Source organism: Zootermopsis nevadensis, unplaced genomic scaffold (assembly GCF_977971745.1).
Source record: "Zootermopsis nevadensis isolate Lab colony 2312 unplaced genomic scaffold, Znev_1.0 Znev_ptg000029l, whole genome shotgun sequence".
In the NCBI taxonomy this organism is placed as follows: Eukaryota; Metazoa; Arthropoda; class Insecta; order Blattodea; family Termopsidae; genus Zootermopsis; species Zootermopsis nevadensis.
In genome coordinates, this window is record NW_028259161.1 from 335,458 (window position 1) to 354,344 (window position 18,887).

An 18,887-nucleotide genomic window follows, 5' to 3' on the forward strand; every position below is an offset into this window, starting at 1 on the left:
AAAAAAATTCACACAACTCTAATTCTGCTATTATTCCCAAATATCCATGATCATTCGATCTATCGTACAAAGAAGAATAGTTTTAATTTATCACTAATTAAAATAATTCATTTATATTTGAATTGGCAAGAAAATGTCAACAAATTCGGCTGCCCCTAAAGACTGTCTTTCGTGCAGAATTGTCTGCGGTATTAGTTTGATCTGTGGAGGCCTATTTGTAGGTTACCAAGGCCACCGATTTAAAGGTTATAATCGAGCAGGGATGTTTGCAATTGCTACACGTAAGTTAACTGTTTTACTATTCCGTGTATTTTCTAGTTTGTAAAACTATATTATGTTTGGTGGTGGTGTTTTGGGTTTTGTTGCCATGTAGAAAAATGGAGACAGTATTGTTCTCCAAAACGTTTGAATCTATTGTGCACGGAGCCAAGATCATCCACACCACTGTAAAAAACATAAGTTTTAAATAGCGTCCTTAACTTAAAACTGGAATGGGTCATTTGACAACCTGCACAAAATCATTAACACGGGAAAAATACTATTAACATACCACATCCACCTTCCAGTCATTTTGTCAGTACAGTGTGTGCTAAAAACATAATTTCCCACATTAAACTCAAACATTCCAAAATATTAACACAATTCATTCTTTTTATTTCTAATTCCAGTTACTGCAAGCTTTGGACTTGTTCAAACAATTGATCCTCAGGGAAATTTGTATGGCAGGTTCCGATCATCTTAGCACATCTTATGTCTAGGATATTTGACAATGGTATTTGCATCCAGAAGAGCAAGAACCATAACATAAGTTTTAACCACTTGACGCAGCTGATAGCCCGAGACGATTTTATTGAACACGGTCACCGTGAAATCTCAAGATCATACATAAGTATTTCATTATTATATAATTACATTTCAACCATACAAATACTAAGATACTATAATCTCATTTGCCAACTTTCCCAAGCTTTGTATCTGTCTTGGGATTTGCTGTCACACTTTGTACTGCCACAATACACTCATTAATACGGGTCTGCAAGTCTCGAAGGTTCTGAATGTATAGAAGGCGCAGGATCTTTGCTGCCTGATTCAACACATAATCTCCAGTGTCAAACCCTAGGTCAGCCTCTTGAAATGGAAATGGTTTGCCCTGTAACAGAGAAGAACTATTACTACTACTCAGTGGCACTACAGCCCTTGTGTAGGGCCTTGACCTTCCCAACAGAGAACGTAACTAAAAAATGAATACTAGAAATTCTACTTGTCACTATAAATTAGTGTCTCTTATTCAAGGGAGTAGCTTTGCTCATGCTGCACGAACCACATAAACAGTGGTCTTATTGCTGACAGACATCACACATGCACTATTAATCTGTGGCTGTAGGATGCTCTTCCTCTTCATGGCTAGATATCTGTTTTCAGAATAACATTTTGTGACTAAGATGATACATTTTATATTAAAATTAACACAGATAGCATAACGGGGTTTTGTTTCCTTTATTAAATGTGACATCTTGCAGCATGAAGTTATAAGATGTGCAGACTTGTGCATATTGAATGTGTTTCCTGTAGTAATCTGGAAGTTATTTGCTACCTTTCAACAGACTGAATAAATAACCAATGAACCAATGAACAAGATTTTAATTGAATACAGATTTCTCCCAACTATCCTAAACCAAAGTTTTGTTATTTTTGATGCAAAATTTTGCTACAAGTTCCTCCTACAAAACAATGTATAACATTACTTTATTCAGTATCAGTCTCTGGTGGAATAATCATGTGTGCACAAACCTTCACGATGACGCTGCTTGGGTTTTCGAGGGCTTCAGCTGAGAGTCGCTGGCATACCACTTTGCTCACTGCCTTCAAAGTGATGAGATGATCTGGATGAGAAGTGATCTGCAACAGCTGTGCAAGTGTGTTGACTCCTTTCTTGAAGTCTGCACTCTGAACTGCAACATCACCATTACTGTCATACATTACAAGTAACAACATAAAATGTTCCAAGTGGCAGTTGAAACCAGCAAATGTGCAGGCAGTTAATTGGTACAAATCAAACTACCCTTACAGTCCAAATTATCCAGTGGATTGGCAGAAACAACTTTGGGCGTATTCAGCTCATTCTTCTTAACGTGGTCAGCTGTCTGGTTCTTGTACATATCCGCTGTAATGAGATAAGAGTTAGTATGGGGTCAGATCCTGTGCCACAATGTCATTAAGAGTTGATCATGATTCAAACACCATGTGGGTACAGAATCTGATGTGGAATATAGGAAGCTCAGTGGTAAGTTAGTGGTGCTACAGTAAGATACAAATATGCTACTTGCCACTATCAGAATATTCAAGTCTGACAGCAAATGCCAGCAGCCACTCTATGAGTTCACTTGGCTTCTCACTCTGGATTGGGCAAGCAAGGTCATCTCCGTACTTCCTAAATGTTTTAGGCCAATCATGACAATTTATATCCCGGAGGGCTTTCCGGTCCTCTATTTTATAATGACGGATCTTCTGATCTTCAAGCCACAGGACAAGATTTCTGAATTCTGTGGTGTCTGCAATCAAGATGATTTTTAAATTTATTTCTATAATGTGATGAACAGCAACACTGAAAAATCACTACTCAATGGGAATGAACAAATTATATACTATTCAAATGTCACTGGCCAAACAAGAAAATCAAAACGTGACTTACCATTAACATTAAAATTATCAGGTGAAGGATAATTCAAAGCCGTTAACTTTCTTTTAAACATACTGCAAACAAATATGTTGCTTATTTTAAATCACTGCTATTTACGAGTGATCGACTAATTCTAGCCACACCATTTACACAGTTATCACTCGATGCAACTGTGACAGAACAGAATGAATCGTTGCTGAATAACAGCAAACAGTACGTTGATATAATGTAAGGTAGTAGAAAGTTAGGTGTCGCAAATGGAAGTCGAAATATTGGACTGACCTATGCGTGACGTGTCATCGATCAGGATAATTAATTTGTAAATAATTAATAAGAAAGTGGATGTTTACGGAAGAAAATTCTTGTACCGTGTTCTGAATGAAAAAGGTGTTTTTTCAAGGATTACTTTCGATTTAACTAATTATTATTGAAGTCAATGGTAGTGACATCACAGAAGCTTACTCGAAAGATAAACTGTGCACATAATAGTCAATGTAAGATTTCAGGTTCTCACGGCGGGAAGTTTAAAGATGGCTGTCTTCAATAGTCAAGTTGTAAGTAACACTAATCTGAATTACTTTTTTATGCTCATCTGAAACCAAAACCAGTTTGTCAAAAAAAACAACTGTTTTTATCAATTCAGTTATTCACTAAACTTTACTGGACATAAATTATCTTAAATGTGTAATAATGATGTATACATAAGTAAACATTTATGTATAACCATAAGTACATTAATATTTTCATGATCACTGTTAGTTAAAAGAACAGATGTAAGGTATATATTACTGAAAAATAATATGAAAATAAATAAAGCCTACTTATAAGTCCAGCCCATATGTATCTTACTGCCATCCCAGGTGCTAAGTTCATCATAGACTGCAGTGTCACAGCAGGACAGGTCTCTCATCTGCCTTGCAGCTTCCTTTCTCATTCTTTACCTTGCACCATGTTAGTAAGAATACCTTTTTTGTTTCGGGTTATAAATATATGTATGATATAAATTTGGTACCTACCTCCTGATTACTCTAAGCTAAGACAGAAAAGGTAAGAACAAAATGTCTCTTACTGTAATAGTGAGATGTAGAAACAACAAAGTGAGCTAAATGATGTTTCTTAGCAGAAGCACTTACATTACTAAGTAAAATTATGTACAGTTTTTTAACATACAGTATATAATTTGCAACATTCATGATTCAAGCCTTCTGTATCACTTACACATTAGTCACTCAACTTGCTTGCTCTGGGTACACTACACAGGTTTGTATACAACGTGTGTGCAATGGCAATGAGTATAAGGCCAGCAGTTTGTTGCTACTCACATGTGTCTGTCCTCACTGCACAAACATCATGAATGAATACATATATTTATTCTTCAAGTCTATACACAAACCATTTTAATATTGATGTTTAAAATTAAAACTGATATAAATAATTCGCGCTATTCATCGTTTTTCTCGATGTTACAATTTGCGCATCTAAACTATAAAAATCATGAATGAAGTATAAAATAACATCTCTTCAGGGATGATGACAGTGTCAGGGGAGGGCAGGAGTGCTGAGGAAAATTATCCAGATTGGTGTTCTCAAATCCAGAGGAATCATAACGATATTCTGGGAGAAGTGTGTGTTGCACTTCAAAAATATACAGTTCATAAGAAATATTTGAAATAAAGAGGGTAAGTTTCACTCTATTCAAACAAAATAAATTACATTTTCAAGAATCTCTGCCAAACTGCTGGGTATGCCTATTAACAAATACCGCATGACCCATTTTTGAAAGTTCTTTATGCAGGTAATTCAATTCTTGTGCCACAATACTAAGCTCACGAGTCAGGTCCTTTTGCTACACAAACTGCCAAGAATATGTAAAGATAAGGAACTAATGCATATATATGATACATCCCCTCCCCTTGTGCAGATTACTGTAGACATATTGTTAATTGCCATTAGGACTAAAGATTTCAATTCTAACCAAATTCCACATCACTGCTGAATACCTTTACACATATAACACCAAATATCCCCCCCCCCCCCCCCCAATACTTCACCCAAAAGCTACTTAAATTTTACGGTTACAGTCAAATTAAATTAGTATGACAGCATCAGGGCATGACACACCAAAGAGTCAAGTATCCATCAGGGATGACCACATATCCTTGGGTGCTGTATGACTCACCCTATCTCCATGACATGTATAGCCTACCAAATCTCAGACCCATCCTAGACCTCATTCTCAGCAAACCTATTAGCATGATTTCCATGACGGCTTCAGGTATCATCATCCCTGTCTGCATACAGAGAGAGATGCTGCAACTTTAGAACTTCACAGCCCCAGCTTGTCCATCCTGGCAGCAGGTATCTGGCAAATATTTCCATGCAGCGAGGATTTGTCGGCAAATACGGAGCCAGAACATCTAATGAATAAAATACTGTCAATGATGCAGTGTTGCTCCACAGATAAACACAAATACATACCCTTAATCTGTCCACATTTTCACAAGTTACTTTGCATTTTAGTAAGGAATAGGGAATTTAAATCCCTATACTACGGAGCTATGAGTAAGACTTCAACTCCAGGGTTAACGATTTAGTGGTATTCCAGCGAGACCGCAACACACTGTCAATGAAGGTAACCCAGAAAGCACAGTTGTGCTGTCCTTTCACTTTCATACTGGCTACAATGTGGAAAATTATGTGTCAGCTGACCTCTATGGCCAACCAGGACTGAATCATATGTTTACCTGATAAGGGTGGTTTGTGTGAGTGAATAGCGCTTGGCACACTGAGGATAACTCTGCCTGGTTCTGGCAGCGGCTGCTTCCTCTTCCCACCTTTCTTGTATCCAAACACTATCTGTTCAAACGGTTGCTTCCCAGGAGGCTCTGAAAACTGACACACTGGCTCTCCACCACGCGTCACCTGTGCACATATATACAGCCATAATGTTGTTAACTTTACACTAGTAACAAAAAAGCAAGGCTAAAGCTTTCTTAAACAACTATGAGGGTAAGTTAATAAAGATGGTGAATTAGAACTTTCATCAGTATACATATCCAATGCCATATTGACACTGCTCGTCATTACATAAAGGCTAAGATTTAAAAAAAGTGTTCATAAGTGGGATGAACCATTCAGAAATGGTTGCATAATTGTAGCAGAGTAGACCAGTGAAAGCAGATATTACACTTATTTTGAGAGAATCAACAAATCACTTTTGATGAACTTTTTAATAATCTGATTCTGAGTTACATTAGAGCCCATTTCACACTACTGCAGGGTGTGTGTAACAACAATACTGGCTAGCCAGCTTTTTTAAGTGTTCAAGAAATACAAACATTAATCACAGTCATGTGACCAAACACTGAGTCAAGTACACTCATGTAACTAGTGCTATACAATGGAAAATTTCAGAAATTATTTAGATGGCTGTCTTCTGGGTTCCTGTGCCATGTAGTCTGGTACATGTTTACAAAACTTCTACCAGACTACATGGCACAACACAGAAGACAGCCATCTTCAGACTCACTGCCATGATATTATATAAATCCTATTCAGGAATTATTTCAGTGCCTTGTTTCTCCTGCTCAAATGACATTGTATCTTCTCCAGTCTTTATTATGTTGGGTCTACCTTTAGCCAGAACCACTTCCCCACATATTCAATGTCCCAAGCTGGAAATACTTCAGTGCAAAGGCAGGTAAGATGACTGTCTGAATTGGTGCACCACACTGCAACCAGGGAACCTGGTGCTGTCAGATTTGCTACAGGAATTTTCATCAAGTCCATGCTGTACATCATTTGGTATCTGAAGCATCACACAGCTGTTACTAACACAAATCTCATCATCTTATCCATAAAAGCAGAAATTCATGTACTGCAAAAAGTATATGTCATGGTCATATCATGCTTATTAAACAATGAGTTATGACTGTATATGAGAGGGTGGTGATATAACCCCAATGTTGGCCCCAGCTGCTTAAGTATTTGTAAATGTTTGTTTCAACTTTGCTGGTACAAATAATCAAAACATGCATGACTGGTAATTGTATTCCAAAGACAATAAGCATTATAAATGCTTACCCAGCTCTCGCACATTTGGCCTTCTTCCGCCGGATGTACTTATTCCACCATGGTGGATCCAGCAGGACAAGATCATATGGGCATGACAAAAGATGCAGCTTGTGCTCAATTTCATTCACATCATAGCTGAAAAACTTGCATTCTGCAGGCACCAAGTAATTTTCACAGTTCACTTGAGTGATCAATCCCTGGCTTAAGCTGTTCTCACCATGCAGCCTTAAAGCTGCTGACACAGGGTAACTTAGGTAAAAGCTATGAGCCTTATCTTGAGCAGCCGCATTATTTCTTTCCCTGTCACTTGAAGTTGGCACGTAACTGAAGTACTCGAGTTTCGTTACCTCCTCAATCACCGATGCAGCATATTTTTGAACATTTGCAACCTACAAACGTATATGTCAATAAATCAAACGGGTTTACATGGCAAGCCCTTACTGCAATGAATCCATTTCTCTGACATAACCTTACAATATTTCACTTTCACCTTAACATAATTATGTTGAACTAGGCACATAAATGTATAACAGAAACAAGTATTTTTTTTGCATTGGATAGTGGCCTTTCTAAGGGCCGGTTCTACTAACGAAACAATCAATATAAGAAATTTCCTTCATACTTACATCTTTCATGTTAACAATCTCTGTTCCTTTTCGTCGCTTTTTTCGTCTTTTCCTTGGCGGTGAAGCTGAACAATTAATTTCAGCAACAGGATTGTTTTTACTGACGCACAAAGACCTGACAAATGGTGTGTTGATTTGAAACAATGAAGAATCAAATGCAAAACTTTTATTTGGTATCCCCTGAACTGTTTCGTACACAGTACGAATAAAATGATCGTGCGAAATAATCCATCCATTCGTCAAAGTGCACAACACACTCATATTTAACAGCAGTGCTCAGTAACTGCTTACATTAATTTAAACTAGAGGAAACGAGACGATTTAATTACAAAATTCGCGTAGGATCTTAAAACCACCGTTTTTTGTTATTAGCCGTGCTCCGTCTTACATTATATTCAGTTCAAGTAGTTAGTAAATAACCTCACTTTCGATACGGCACTTCCTTTAGTTCATAATTTCCATAAAACAAAGATACAATAATTTAAATTTGATATTTAAAAAGCTTCCCACACCGAAATAACAATCATACCGCACGCTTGTATTTCCACACAACACGTTTCGTTAAAAAATATGGAGCCTACATAAATTGGCGTTGGCGTCGCTCGTCTTTGGGAAATGCGGAAACCTTCAAATACATGGGAACGGCAGAAAGAAATCCATTTCCATTCAAGAATAAATTTGGAACAGACTTAAATTCGGAGAACGGTACTACCATACACTTGAGACCATTTGCCTTCCCATTTGCTATATGCAGTCTGAACCTGAAAAAACCGTACGCTTACCTTTGCTTTGTAGTATGACACTACTTTCTCACAGGAAAGTAAGAAAACAAATTCTTTGTGGAGTGTGCCGAGTATAATATTCAGACCTACGAGGGATGACATGGCAAGCCACTGGATAAAACTGCATAATGAGGAGTTTCATAATTTGTACTCTTCCCCCCAAGTATTACTGTGGCTCTAGGCCGTGAAGGTCAACTCACATACAGGACGTTTCTGGAGCCAATTAGGCACTTGGCAGAACTCTTGGAAGAGAGTTTGGCCACCCCAAAGCCTTACCTACACAGCACAGCACAGCCACAGAAAGATACAATTATTCATGCCTTGATCAGAATTCAAACCCACAAGCAATGTCCAAGCGATCAAAACTACCACTCTGGACTGCACTGGCTCTGTAACCAGCCTCCAAATGATATTACTAAGGGGGATAAAAACAAAGGAGGGTGGGATGGGCAGCATCCATGAGAGCAAATACATATACACAACATTTTGATTGGAGAGCCTGAAGGAAGGTGACCACTTCGAAGATATAGGCATAGATGGGAAGAAAATACTAAAATGAGCTGATGACTGGATCACCTGGCACACAGGAACAGACTGATGGTGGGCTCTTGTGACTAAAGTAGTGAACATTTTGGTTCCATAAAAGTTGGGTGATTTCACTAGTTCAGCAACTATCAGCTTAATATGTATGATGCTGTTTGATGTTTGCTCACTTGCCATAACATTAAAATAGAGAAGTGTAAAGTTGAAGTGTGTTAACACACATGGATGGCATAGTGTTGTTGAAGTCTAAAGGAAGTAAGCCAAAAATAGGCATTTTTCCCCTCATTTTTGACAAACAATGTGATGACATTTTCCTGTGATAAAAAGGGAAACCCGAATATTCATGGTCTTCAGTCCTCATGTAACGGAAAAGAAATGCCAAATACATTATCTGCAATTTTTCATAGCCCATTGGCATTGATATTTGTTTAGTTTTGATAAAACTCATTTTTGTTTTTCTGTCATATTAAAAGTTCTGATTTAAATTTTTGTAGGGTATGTCTCCCTTACATGCTGCTCTCTCTACTTCAGAAAACATTTTTGTTTACCTTTTGGTTAATGTATCATAACATGATTCACAGAACATAATACTTAGAATATTGAATTAAAATTATGTATAAAATCACATATAGCCATCTTCCATTATCTTAACAGTAAAATTTAAATTATAAAAAACACACATTTATAATGCGTTATTTCTGGAAGAATTGCTAAAGGTTTATTTGAGCTTAGTTTAATGACTATTGCAAACCAAAATTAATTTCAACAACTTTCAGCACGGCAATTCTCCCATCTCTCTGCTCTCCCAACACAAAGTTTAATCTAAATATGATCAGTAGTTTCAGAGATGAAAAATGCTGATGACATTATGCAATCATTTTCACATTTACCACAAATAGCAGGTGAATATCGCATTAGGAGTGCATTTTAAAAGTGTACTTGCCTACTTTCCAAACAAAATATTAACACTGATAACACCGTTTAAGTTTGCATTAGTTTCCTGTCACACCAAAAGATTAATTAAAAAGTTTTCAGCACCAACTAATTCTCAACTTCTACTCTGTAGGTGAATTACTAAATCAAAGGATTCAAAGGCTGAATGACCCAAGAGGTGAAGTAGGGATTGTAACCAGCACATAGCAATATATGATAACTAGAAATATATACTGAACACAATTCACAACAATGAATTGTATTTGGAGTTCAAATGATTACATACAGTACTCCTGAGTTTCGGGAACTATTAATCACATATTCTTTTGTTTTAGACTGTGGCTACACACTATACAGGATAAGTGATGCCTTATCAACCACAGAAGTTGCAAAGTACAACGAGAGCTGGGATGATTATTAGTGATAGAGATCCCATACAGTACATGTGACCCAGATACCAGGCAAGTGGTACACACATTGCAATGAAACTTAAAACATCATAAGTATCCGTCTGTCACACATTTTAAGGCACTTCTCAATAAAATTATGATCTGAAATTCAACGTACATGCAAAGCGACATCAATGCTGACACAAACAAAAAATCCCAAAGTGTGGCATGTGTTGGAATCTCAGTGAGTGCACATACATGCGTTTTGCAATATCAAGTGCAAAAATCTAAATATTGAATTGCTCAATGCAAATATGAGATGGAAATATGAACTGACAATAGAAGCATTGAGACGCATACATAATCATGAACCAAAGTGTGATGTTTGACATGTAAATAATTTAAGATGCCATCATCTGATCACATATATACATGGGTAAATCTGAGATATAATGGAAACAGTTTCTGGAAGTTTTCCCATGGTTAAACACACATAATCATTAAATTTGTGTGTTTATTTACAAGTCACTATACACAAGTAAGAACACTTCCCTGACTATGAAGTGTAACAACTTCAGATGAAATAGCCTGGTAACTTTGTAATGAATTGAACAGTCTTTATTACAGAGAACACAAGTTATTGCCTCAATTGGCCAAAGTGTTATTTTCATTACTTGCGAACCAGTAACGTATAACTTGGATGTTGTCTATTCTAGAGCAATAATGTGTCTTGAAGGTAACGAATCCAGCTACACCTATTATAGACCATCAGCTTAAACAGTCTGTCTAGTCAACATGCACTGTATTTGGGAAAGAAACATATTCTCTTCAACTATAAAATGTTGTAGAGGAGACTGCAAACTACTGAACAGAGAATGGCCCTTACCTAATTTCTATAAGATATTAAATTTCAAATTACAATTATTCTTTATATGCTCTCTACATAATCAAAAGATGTCCAGATTAAGATGCAGGATACATTTACTGGTGGGAACACAGTTGAGTACATGCCTTGCCATACTTCTGGCTGTAGTTACAATTTGTTAAAACATCTGTTTCATGAGATGTTCCACACGTACGACAACATCCAAGCTATAGGGGGTACAGGACCTGCGTAAGCATGCTCATCCACAGGATCTACATTGAAGGGCAAACATTACTGTGGTATGAAACAATTCAAACCAGACTTCAGATATTCTGGGGCAGGAGGAAGAAGTCTACGTGAGACACGCAGGATTGCGCACATCTCATGAAACCAAACTGTTACCTGTTTCTGTACATCCTGCTATTCCAATGTACCACATGGAAAGTTATATGTCAAAGTCACAATATGAAACTTTCCTTCAGACAGGCAAAATACTTCTCCTGTTGAAAAGCAGAAACTGAGTGTGTGCAAGACAGAGAAAGAGGAAATATGTATAGAAGCTTATGGAGAAAGGCTATTATCAGGATAAGGGGAAAAGAATGCGAAAATGTCGAGTGATCATTACGGTGAGGATGGAATCCTGTCATAGTTCTGAAGGAAAAGTGGAAACCCGCACATCACAATACAAAGCCGCTTTCAGAATTTAGTGACACAAAGCACTTCTGTAGGTAGACGACAAGAGCCTACCATCTTCACTTCAGACTTATGCAGTGGGCACACCAATGGAATACTGCGTACTTTATAAATTAATGTCAGATTTTAAGATGTATACTGATAGGATTTACGAGTACAGCAGTAAGATATTACGGTCATGTATCCATCTTTCAAGAGACATCTATTGGGTTGATTTATCTGTTGGGAATTTTTAGCTATTCCTTGTTGCAACACAAACATTCCAATATCAGTATCAGAAAATGTAATATGCCCCACTGAAAATGGTACAAGTAGGCTGTTTTGTTACTACATGAAAAAATGTAGAAGCAGCAGAAACCGAAGTGTGCTTACACTCCTTAGCAAACTATATGGTGAATGAGAGAGCAGAACACAGCCTATTGAATAGAATAAAACTCAATTTCCTCTGCGTGGTACCCTCAGTTTATCCATGGAACCCTGATGCAGTGCCAGTTCTTTCCTTCATGGAAAACACAACTCTCTCACTATAAGGGCACATCAGGAAATACCTTAGTGTATACAACCAAATTTCATCCTTCTTTCCTGCATCAAGTCAAATCTCGCAGAGCGGGATGGAAGTTTCTGGAAAGGAACCAGGCCATTGAGTTCTGCCAAGAAGGAGAAGAAGAAAAAAGTATTACACTTCATCATGAATCCTTCTGTCACATGACAAACATAAGGCACCTAGGTAACTGACAAGGGTGAAATGGCTACTGGTCTGGGTAATCCTCGATTACATTGGCTGTACTTGCACAATAATATACACGAACAAGTGGAATTCTGTGATATGGAGAGAGCTCTTACAATATCTATGCCCCTAAGGTAAATCAACTGAAATGAATCATTTCACATCCAACATAAATACATTCTTTCTACACATCCCCTCACACTCGAAACACAAACCTGTATCCAGAAAATATATTCAGTGGGAGAAACTTAAGAACTCCTCATTCATTCCTCTGTAAAATAATTTAATCATACATTAGCAATAGGGCTGCCATCAGCATCACAATAAAATATCATCACCTGACACTTCAATGTCTACAGATAAAACAAGGGCAGTGCAATGCATATCATGCCTCTCCAGGAGCAAAACTATTTTTGGGATGAATCAGAAGTTCAGACAATAACAGAAAACAGACTGGTAGCAAGTGTCAACAATGAAGTTAAGGTATTAAATATTAAGAGTGAATTTAAAAATATAGGAGCATGTGGAAAGGATGGAACAGAATTACACCCTGAAGAAAACGTTAAACCACAAAGTATATGGGAAAAGGAATGTTGCAAGACGATGAGGCCATTGGCCAAATTGTTCACCAGGTTGGTGAAGCTTCAGTCCAGTTTCACATGCAACCAGATAAGACAGGAAAGAGCAACAAGAAGCGCACATATCCCAGAACAGCAGGAGCCCAACTTATTGTTGCCCAGAGTTAATTAGGTATTTATAGCAATCAAAGAATAATTAGAAATCTTACAAAAATACTTTTTACCTACAGAATTGGAAAGACATTCACAGTAGGCCATTAGTAAATTAAGTGTAAACACCTCCCCCTTCCTTACTACCAAGTACATTGAAAAGAATTACTAACTCACTGCCATGCAGCATCGCTAATATTGTCACAATGATTGAGAGAAATTCACTTTGAACTAGGTACTTTATATAGGAAGACACTATATAACAATTTAAAATTAAGTACAATGTAATAGAAAGTTACTCATTGTACTTTAAGAAATGCACAATAAAGTTACAAACAAAATGAAAAAAATTGAAAAAATGATATATAAAAACATTTTTTCCTTAACACGGAGGGAATGACAACTTGTAAATATGTACAGAATGTAACAGTACAGTACAAAAAGGAAATACTGCCAACAACCGTGTAACAAGTCCACACCAATAAGGCCTGTGGAAGTAACAGATAAAGTGCAGTATCCACGTGCTGCATCAGAAGAAGATCACCTCCTCTTCGGGGGCCCGGGGAGCAGGGCCTGTGGGTGACTGGGAATGTGAATCAGGGCTGTGGACTCGCGATCGGTCTGGTACTTTGGGGTACGTGTTGGTACGAGCAGCACCCTCAGTACTGCTTGGACCAGCGTCAGAGTTCTGCATCATGGCAGGGCTGCTGCCAGTCCGCACGTGACTGGGAGTGGCAAAGCTGCCAGAGCCAAGTCTCTGATAACCAGTGCTTGTTGAACCACTGCTCCGACGGGCATCAGATCCCTGACTCAACTTGAGGGGAAGCATCTGTTGCACTCCTCCAGTCACAGATGAGCCAAGTTTAGTGGCTAGCTTGAGGGGCAGCTGCTGTTTAACCTGCACATTTGGGGCCACTTTCTGCTGGTTGGTGGCACTAATAAGATTCAGTGGCAACGTGGACTTGCTGGGTCCACTCTTCCACTTGGATTCTGACTTACGCCGAGGATCCACAGTAGTGGTGGGAGAAGAGACTGTAGATTCACCTCCAGTACTAGGGCTTGAATCATCTGTGCTCTGACTAATGTGGATACCTTGACTGCTGAGGCTTTCCTCATGAGGCAGCACTCCAGTCACCATGGGAAGATTGGGGCTGATCAGGATACCCTGACTTGTCAGCATTTCCAGCTTGCGATACAGCTGCTCCCGCTGCTGGGTGATGTCATTTTGTTCTGCTCGTATCTGTTCCTGCAGCACGTTACAGTATCATTAATTATCACTGCAAAACTTATTGATTCATAGAGTTAGGAGACCTGTAAGCAGATCAGGGATATGTCTGACCTGCAGCCTCTGTAGCTCTGCCTTCTTCTCCTCTATGTACTTCTCTTCAAAATCTTTCTCTCGCTGCCATGCCTCCTTCTCCTGAGTGAGTCTGTCCTGCAGGTTACGTAACTCCTCCAGTTGCTGGTTGTGCCTATACACAGGACGACGTTCACGCCCGTCCTCCTGTGTCAGCTGGGATTTATATGCAGACAGCTGAGCCTGCAGACTGAAACACAAAACACAATCAGTCCCACCTACGCTTAAGTACCCTAATGTCAGCCAGAAGCAATGAAGATATCAAAGCCAGAACAGAAGGAAATGAAGATGAAAAAGATGTGAATATGTGATAAGAGACATGGTGGTAGTAGTAAAGTGCGAGAAAAATATTTCAACAATGTGTGTATCTGCACACTTGTGGTTTATTTAACGATGCTGTCAGTAGTTCAGACTGTGTAGCGCAGAATTAAAATCTGGAAGAATTTACTTTAATTGACTGGCCTTTGCTTTATTTACATAAAATGTGAAATTTCAAAAACTGCTTCTCTTTCCTTATTGAGGCACAAGAAACCTATCTGAAGGGTCTGAATGAGCCACTGCTTTGTCATCAGATGACCAACCTGTGTACTGAGGTCATCTGTTGTGAGATTATGGAAAGCAACTTGTAGACATAGTGCGAGAGCTGCACTGCGGCCAGCTGCTGCTCCTCGCCCAGCATCAGCAATGCTGGCAACTCACATGATGTGTCACAAAGGTTTGAAGTCAGCACCCCTGGAGGAATGGTGGAAATCATGGCACTGCGCCATGGCAAGTGGTCCTGCAAATGACCAAATACTCAGGCTCAATCTATTCAATGAGAAATGCAGTGAAAAACAAATTCAATGTTTTTTGGGGAATGGGGGAGAAGGAAAAACACAATTCAAATACCAAACTCAGGGAAGTCTTAAATAGTAGAAATTTAACACCAAGGTAATTGGGCATGGACCAATAAAAATACACATTAAATACAGAGAAAATTAAGTAGGGGTTCACTGCACTTTACTGTACGCAGTTAAGCACACATAATTTTTGGTGAAAGCATCTGGGTTTCCCTTCAAATAACTGTAATTAAGTAATGAAACTGCTCACCTATTACAACATCGTTATGAATATACATTTCTATTGACCAATGTTCTATAATATAACATTGTGGTGCTACACTGTGATTGATTTATGCATTAAATGGTTTCCAAGTGATGGAAAATGGTTGACATGGATCACTTCTGCAGTATCAAAACTAATTATGGTCTAGAAATAACTGGCTCAAAGCTGGAGAATCAGAGGAAACTGGACAAAAAGATTGTACATACATGATAAAGATATAAAAATTTTATGGTATCCAAAAAGAAGTAAATTCAGAAAAAAACAAAGTACATGTTAGTATCTCGTCATCAGAAGACAGGCAGGCAAAATCATATTAGGGAGGCTAATAAATCCTTTGAAAGTGTGAGAAAGTTAAAATATTTGGGAACAACAAAAACAAATCAAAATAATATTCATGAGGAAGTTAGGAAGAGATTAAATTCCATAAATGCTTGCTACTTCTCAGTTAAAATTTTTTTGTCTTCCTGTCTGCTTTCTAAGAACCTGAAGATTAAAATTACAAAACAATAATTCTGCCTGTTTTTTTGTATGGGTGCGAAACATGGTCTCTCACTCTGAGGGAGGAACGCAGATTGCAGGTGTTTGAGAATAGGGTGTTGAGGAGGATAGTTGGGCCTAGGAGAGAAGACGCTGGGGTCTGGAGAAAACTGCACAATGACAAACTTAAAAATTTGTACTCCTCCCCCAGTATTGTCAGAGTGTTTAAGTCGAGAAGAATGAGATTTGGCAGGGCATGTAGCACACATTGATGGAACGAGAGGTGTGCACCAGGTATTGGTTGGGAAACCTGAAGGGAAGAGTGCTGGGGAGACCTAGACATAGATGGGAGGATAATATCAAGCAGGATCTATGGGATATAGGAATTGAAGGAGACTGGATTTTGTTGGCCCAGGACAGGGTCCGGTGGAGGGCTTTCGTTAATTCGGTGATGAACCTTCGGGTTCGGTAAGCCATCTAGTTAGTTAGTTAGATATCCGTAAGATATACCAAGGCCATGGAATTACAGGGAAAATACTGTTTGATAAAAGACAGAAGAGACTAGATTTAGATCAAGAAGCAGAAGACATACAATTCAACTTACCAGAGGTAGTTTCAGAGACTGAATTTCTCCTTTGTTCCCAAGATTTGACTCAGAATCTGGCACTGTTGAAGCGGAACAGTGAGGCTGATCACGGTTGTCTTTTGGGTGGTGTTTATTCAAGACACCTGTAATTAAAGATGGTGCTGACATCTGTACTTGTGGATAAGAAATATTAAACAGAAAGAAATGATTGCCAACAATGAAAAGAGTTGTGAAGAAATGTGCATAATTCAATGGAGAAAAATTCAACACTAGTACTTTTATCAACAGCAACAGCAGACTTTTGTTTTGTCTGAAGTCTTTAACAACACACACACACATACCTTTCACCCCACCTACTGGTAACTGGTCTTTATTAGCATTGTCAAAACCCCCAAATGTCTCTGCACGTTTTGGGAGCGTTGGTGAAATGTAGGCTTGACTCTGATGTTCTCCAACAGAACTCACACTACGAGACAGATTTGTTCCTGGAGCATAGAGCGAGCTTGCCAAGTTGTTCACCTCCTGCAATCACACAACACAAAATGCCTATGATATCACAGAGAATAAATACGATACAAGACACATGATTAGAACACGCAAATTCAATCACACTTCACTGCGCACAAAAAGCCTCTGACATATTTTTCTTCAAAATGGTGTAACAACTAAGTTGGGGGGGGGGGGGGGGGGCAGATGCCCAGGAAGACATCTAACAATATGGAAAAACTGCTTTCTTTAATACATATGTGAGACTAAATGGGGCAAACACCAGGAGGAATGATGATAAGCTGGTGACTTTGTAAGGAGAAAGGATGCTAACAGGAAGGTGAATGAAATTACATTATGAAAAACTTCATAAACCAAGTATCACTATGGTGACTAAGTCAAATAGGATCAGGTGGGTGAGACACATAACATGCATGGAGAAAATATGAAATGCATACAAAATTCTAGCACAAAAATATGAATAAAATAAAGTAGATCTACTTCAGAGACCTACGTGTAGATGGGAGAATAATATTATAACGGGTCTTAAAGGAAACAAGGTGCGAAGGTAAGGATTTGATTGGAGTGGTTCAGCACAGGATCCAGTGGTGGGTTTCTGTGAACTTGGCAATGGACTTCTTGGGTTTCATGAAAGAAGAGGAATTGTTTGATTAGTTAATTGACCACCTATCAGATTCTCATGAAGGACTCTGCACCATGAAGTCAGTAGAAAAATGGGAAAACCTGTGAGAGAATTCATGGAGGGAGTGAAGGGTGTCTGAGAGAACAACACAAAAGAAACATATAAGAAGCAATTTGAAATGAAGCATACTGAAAGAATTCAAGATGTGGAACAAATGTAAAGGAAGAGACGGAGCCTGTACAAGTCAGAGGAAGCGGCTGGTCCTGAATGCAGCAGCAGGCTCTGTGTCTCACTGCACCTGGACTGCGGACAGCACTTCCTGCCACATGGCCGAGCTGTCAGAGTCCTCTGTCACCAGGTTGCAGTAGTTAGGAGACTCAAACACATTCTCCACTCCTGCGGCTGCAAGGAGCTTCTGCTGCAGGGCCATCTTCTCCTCTAGGATCTGGGCCTGCTCCAGGTCCTTCTGACGCAGGATCCCTGCAACAGGCATCCTCTGGGTGAGAATGAAGGCTAAAAACTTGATACACACATCTAGGGCTGCAGCATTTATCCGAAATGCTTTCCTTCCTTCATAGTAGTTTAAGGTTATTTTCCATTGTGAATTCAACGTGGTTGATAAATTAGAGTAAGCACTCGGAACACCAAACTAACCTTCTGAATATTTCCTCAAACTACTTTAAATACAGAACTGTGTACAATTAGAGTGCCAAAGAACGGCAAGTCCCATACAAACAATTGTGGTCTTCAAATTTCATTCAGTACTACACTACCTCCGCACCTGATAAGGCGTTATTACACGGCTGATCGAAACAAAGAAAAAAACTGATGTTAAGAGCTGTCGGAGAGGCAGAAAGTATCTTTCCTATACAGCTGAAACTCCCATGTTGGGTGTTTTAGATGAATCACAGGAAATGGAAACCCCTTTTCTTAAAAACTGCTCAAATTCAGAGTTTCCAAATGCACCGAGTCTAGCATTATTACGTATTCACATCAAATAATACCTTGCATATTGACATTCCAACACATAAACAAAGAATAGCACACAGTAGCAGTTCATACAGATTTCTGCTGATGAAACGCTGCAACTCATTCTGTATATGAGCCAGGCTTTGTGACGTAATGTCGCACTGACATGTCCATGAAAGAATTCCTTACACAACAATCAACTAAAATATTTTCTACACTTGAAAT

General features: G+C 38.6%; 3 protein-coding genes and 1 long non-coding RNA gene across 17 annotated transcripts in view; 1 reads left to right on the forward strand and 3 right to left on the reverse strand.

The window, feature by feature from the left end:
* The first annotated feature begins 33 nt into the window (after positions 1-33).
* LOC110837864 (uncharacterized) lies at positions 34-1,629 on the forward strand. The gene is made up of 2 exons (XR_002545867.2): positions 34-281; positions 669-1,629. It is a non-coding gene; the product is annotated as an uncharacterized LOC110837864 (long non-coding RNA).
* Positions 806-2,902, reverse strand: LOC110837861 (tRNA-splicing ligase complex subunit RTRAF). The gene is made up of 5 exons (XM_022080448.2): positions 2,693-2,902; positions 2,328-2,552; positions 2,069-2,164; positions 1,792-1,952; positions 806-1,150 (listed from the first exon to the last, which is right to left on the reverse strand). Exons 1-5 carry the CDS (start codon positions 2,751-2,753, stop codon positions 947-949), a joined length of 747 nt encoding a protein of 248 aa, XP_021936140.1. The 5' UTR covers positions 2,754-2,902; the 3' UTR covers positions 806-946.
* Positions 2,903-3,318: 416 nt separating this feature from the next.
* Mettl4 (Methyltransferase like 4) lies at positions 3,319-8,520 on the reverse strand. Of its 2 annotated transcripts, none has more exons than XM_022080439.2 (5): positions 8,163-8,520; positions 6,764-7,143; positions 6,314-6,488; positions 5,425-5,602; positions 3,319-5,097 (listed from the first exon to the last, which is right to left on the reverse strand). In XM_022080439.2, the coding sequence occupies exons 1-5, from the start codon at positions 8,262-8,264 to the stop codon at positions 4,952-4,954; spliced, it is 981 nt and encodes a 326-aa protein (XP_021936131.1). In that variant the 5' UTR covers positions 8,265-8,520; the 3' UTR covers positions 3,319-4,951. The 2 variants fall into 2 exon arrangements, with proteins under 2 accessions (XP_021936131.1, XP_021936130.1); XM_022080438.2 differs by lacking the exon at positions 8,163-8,520 and adding an exon at positions 7,381-8,156.
* Positions 8,521-9,881: 1,361 nt separating this feature from the next.
* The window catches only part of cyst (rho guanine nucleotide exchange factor 18 cysts), a 36,377-nt gene continuing 27,371 nt past the window's right edge, over positions 9,882-18,887 (reverse strand). For all 13 annotated transcript variants that reach the window (XM_087357976.1, XM_087357975.1, XM_022080422.2 and 10 more), the window contains 6 exons: positions 17,992-18,173; positions 16,906-17,086; positions 16,583-16,707; positions 14,979-15,175; positions 14,380-14,587; positions 9,882-14,286 (listed from right to left, as the gene is read on the reverse strand). In XM_087357976.1, the coding sequence (XP_087214102.1) occupies positions 13,570-14,286; positions 14,380-14,587; positions 14,979-15,175; positions 16,583-16,707; positions 16,906-17,086; positions 17,992-18,173 (1,610 nt within the window). In that variant the 3' untranslated portion in view covers positions 9,882-13,569. The remainder of the gene's footprint in view (positions 14,287-14,379; positions 14,588-14,978; positions 15,176-16,582; positions 16,708-16,905; positions 17,087-17,991; positions 18,174-18,887) is intronic.

Excerpts from the sequence above, each read along its gene's own strand:
- Mettl4 (XM_022080438.2), bottom strand. The coding sequence starts at position 7,641 with ATGAGTGTGTTGTGCACTTTGACGAATGGATGGATTATTTCGCACGAT. Across the intron at positions 7,144-7,380 it reads AGATTGTTAACATGAAAGAT|GTTGCAAATGTTCAAAAATA; the intron begins GTAAGTATGAAG and ends ATACGTTTGTAG. Across the intron at positions 6,489-6,763 it reads GCCAAATGTGCGAGAGCTGG|ATACCAAATGATGTACAGCA; the intron begins GTAAGCATTTAT and ends GTGATGCTTCAG.
- LOC110837861 (XM_022080448.2), bottom strand. The coding sequence starts at position 2,753 with ATGTTTAAAAGAAAGTTAACGGCTTTGAATTATCCTTCACCTGATAAT. Across the intron at positions 2,553-2,692 it reads TGATAATTTTAATGTTAATG|ACACCACAGAATTCAGAAAT; the intron begins GTAAGTCACGTT and ends TCTTGATTGCAG. Across the intron at positions 1,151-1,791 it reads CAAGCAGCGTCATCGTGAAG|GGCAAACCATTTCCATTTCA; the intron begins GTTTGTGCACAC and ends TCTCTGTTACAG.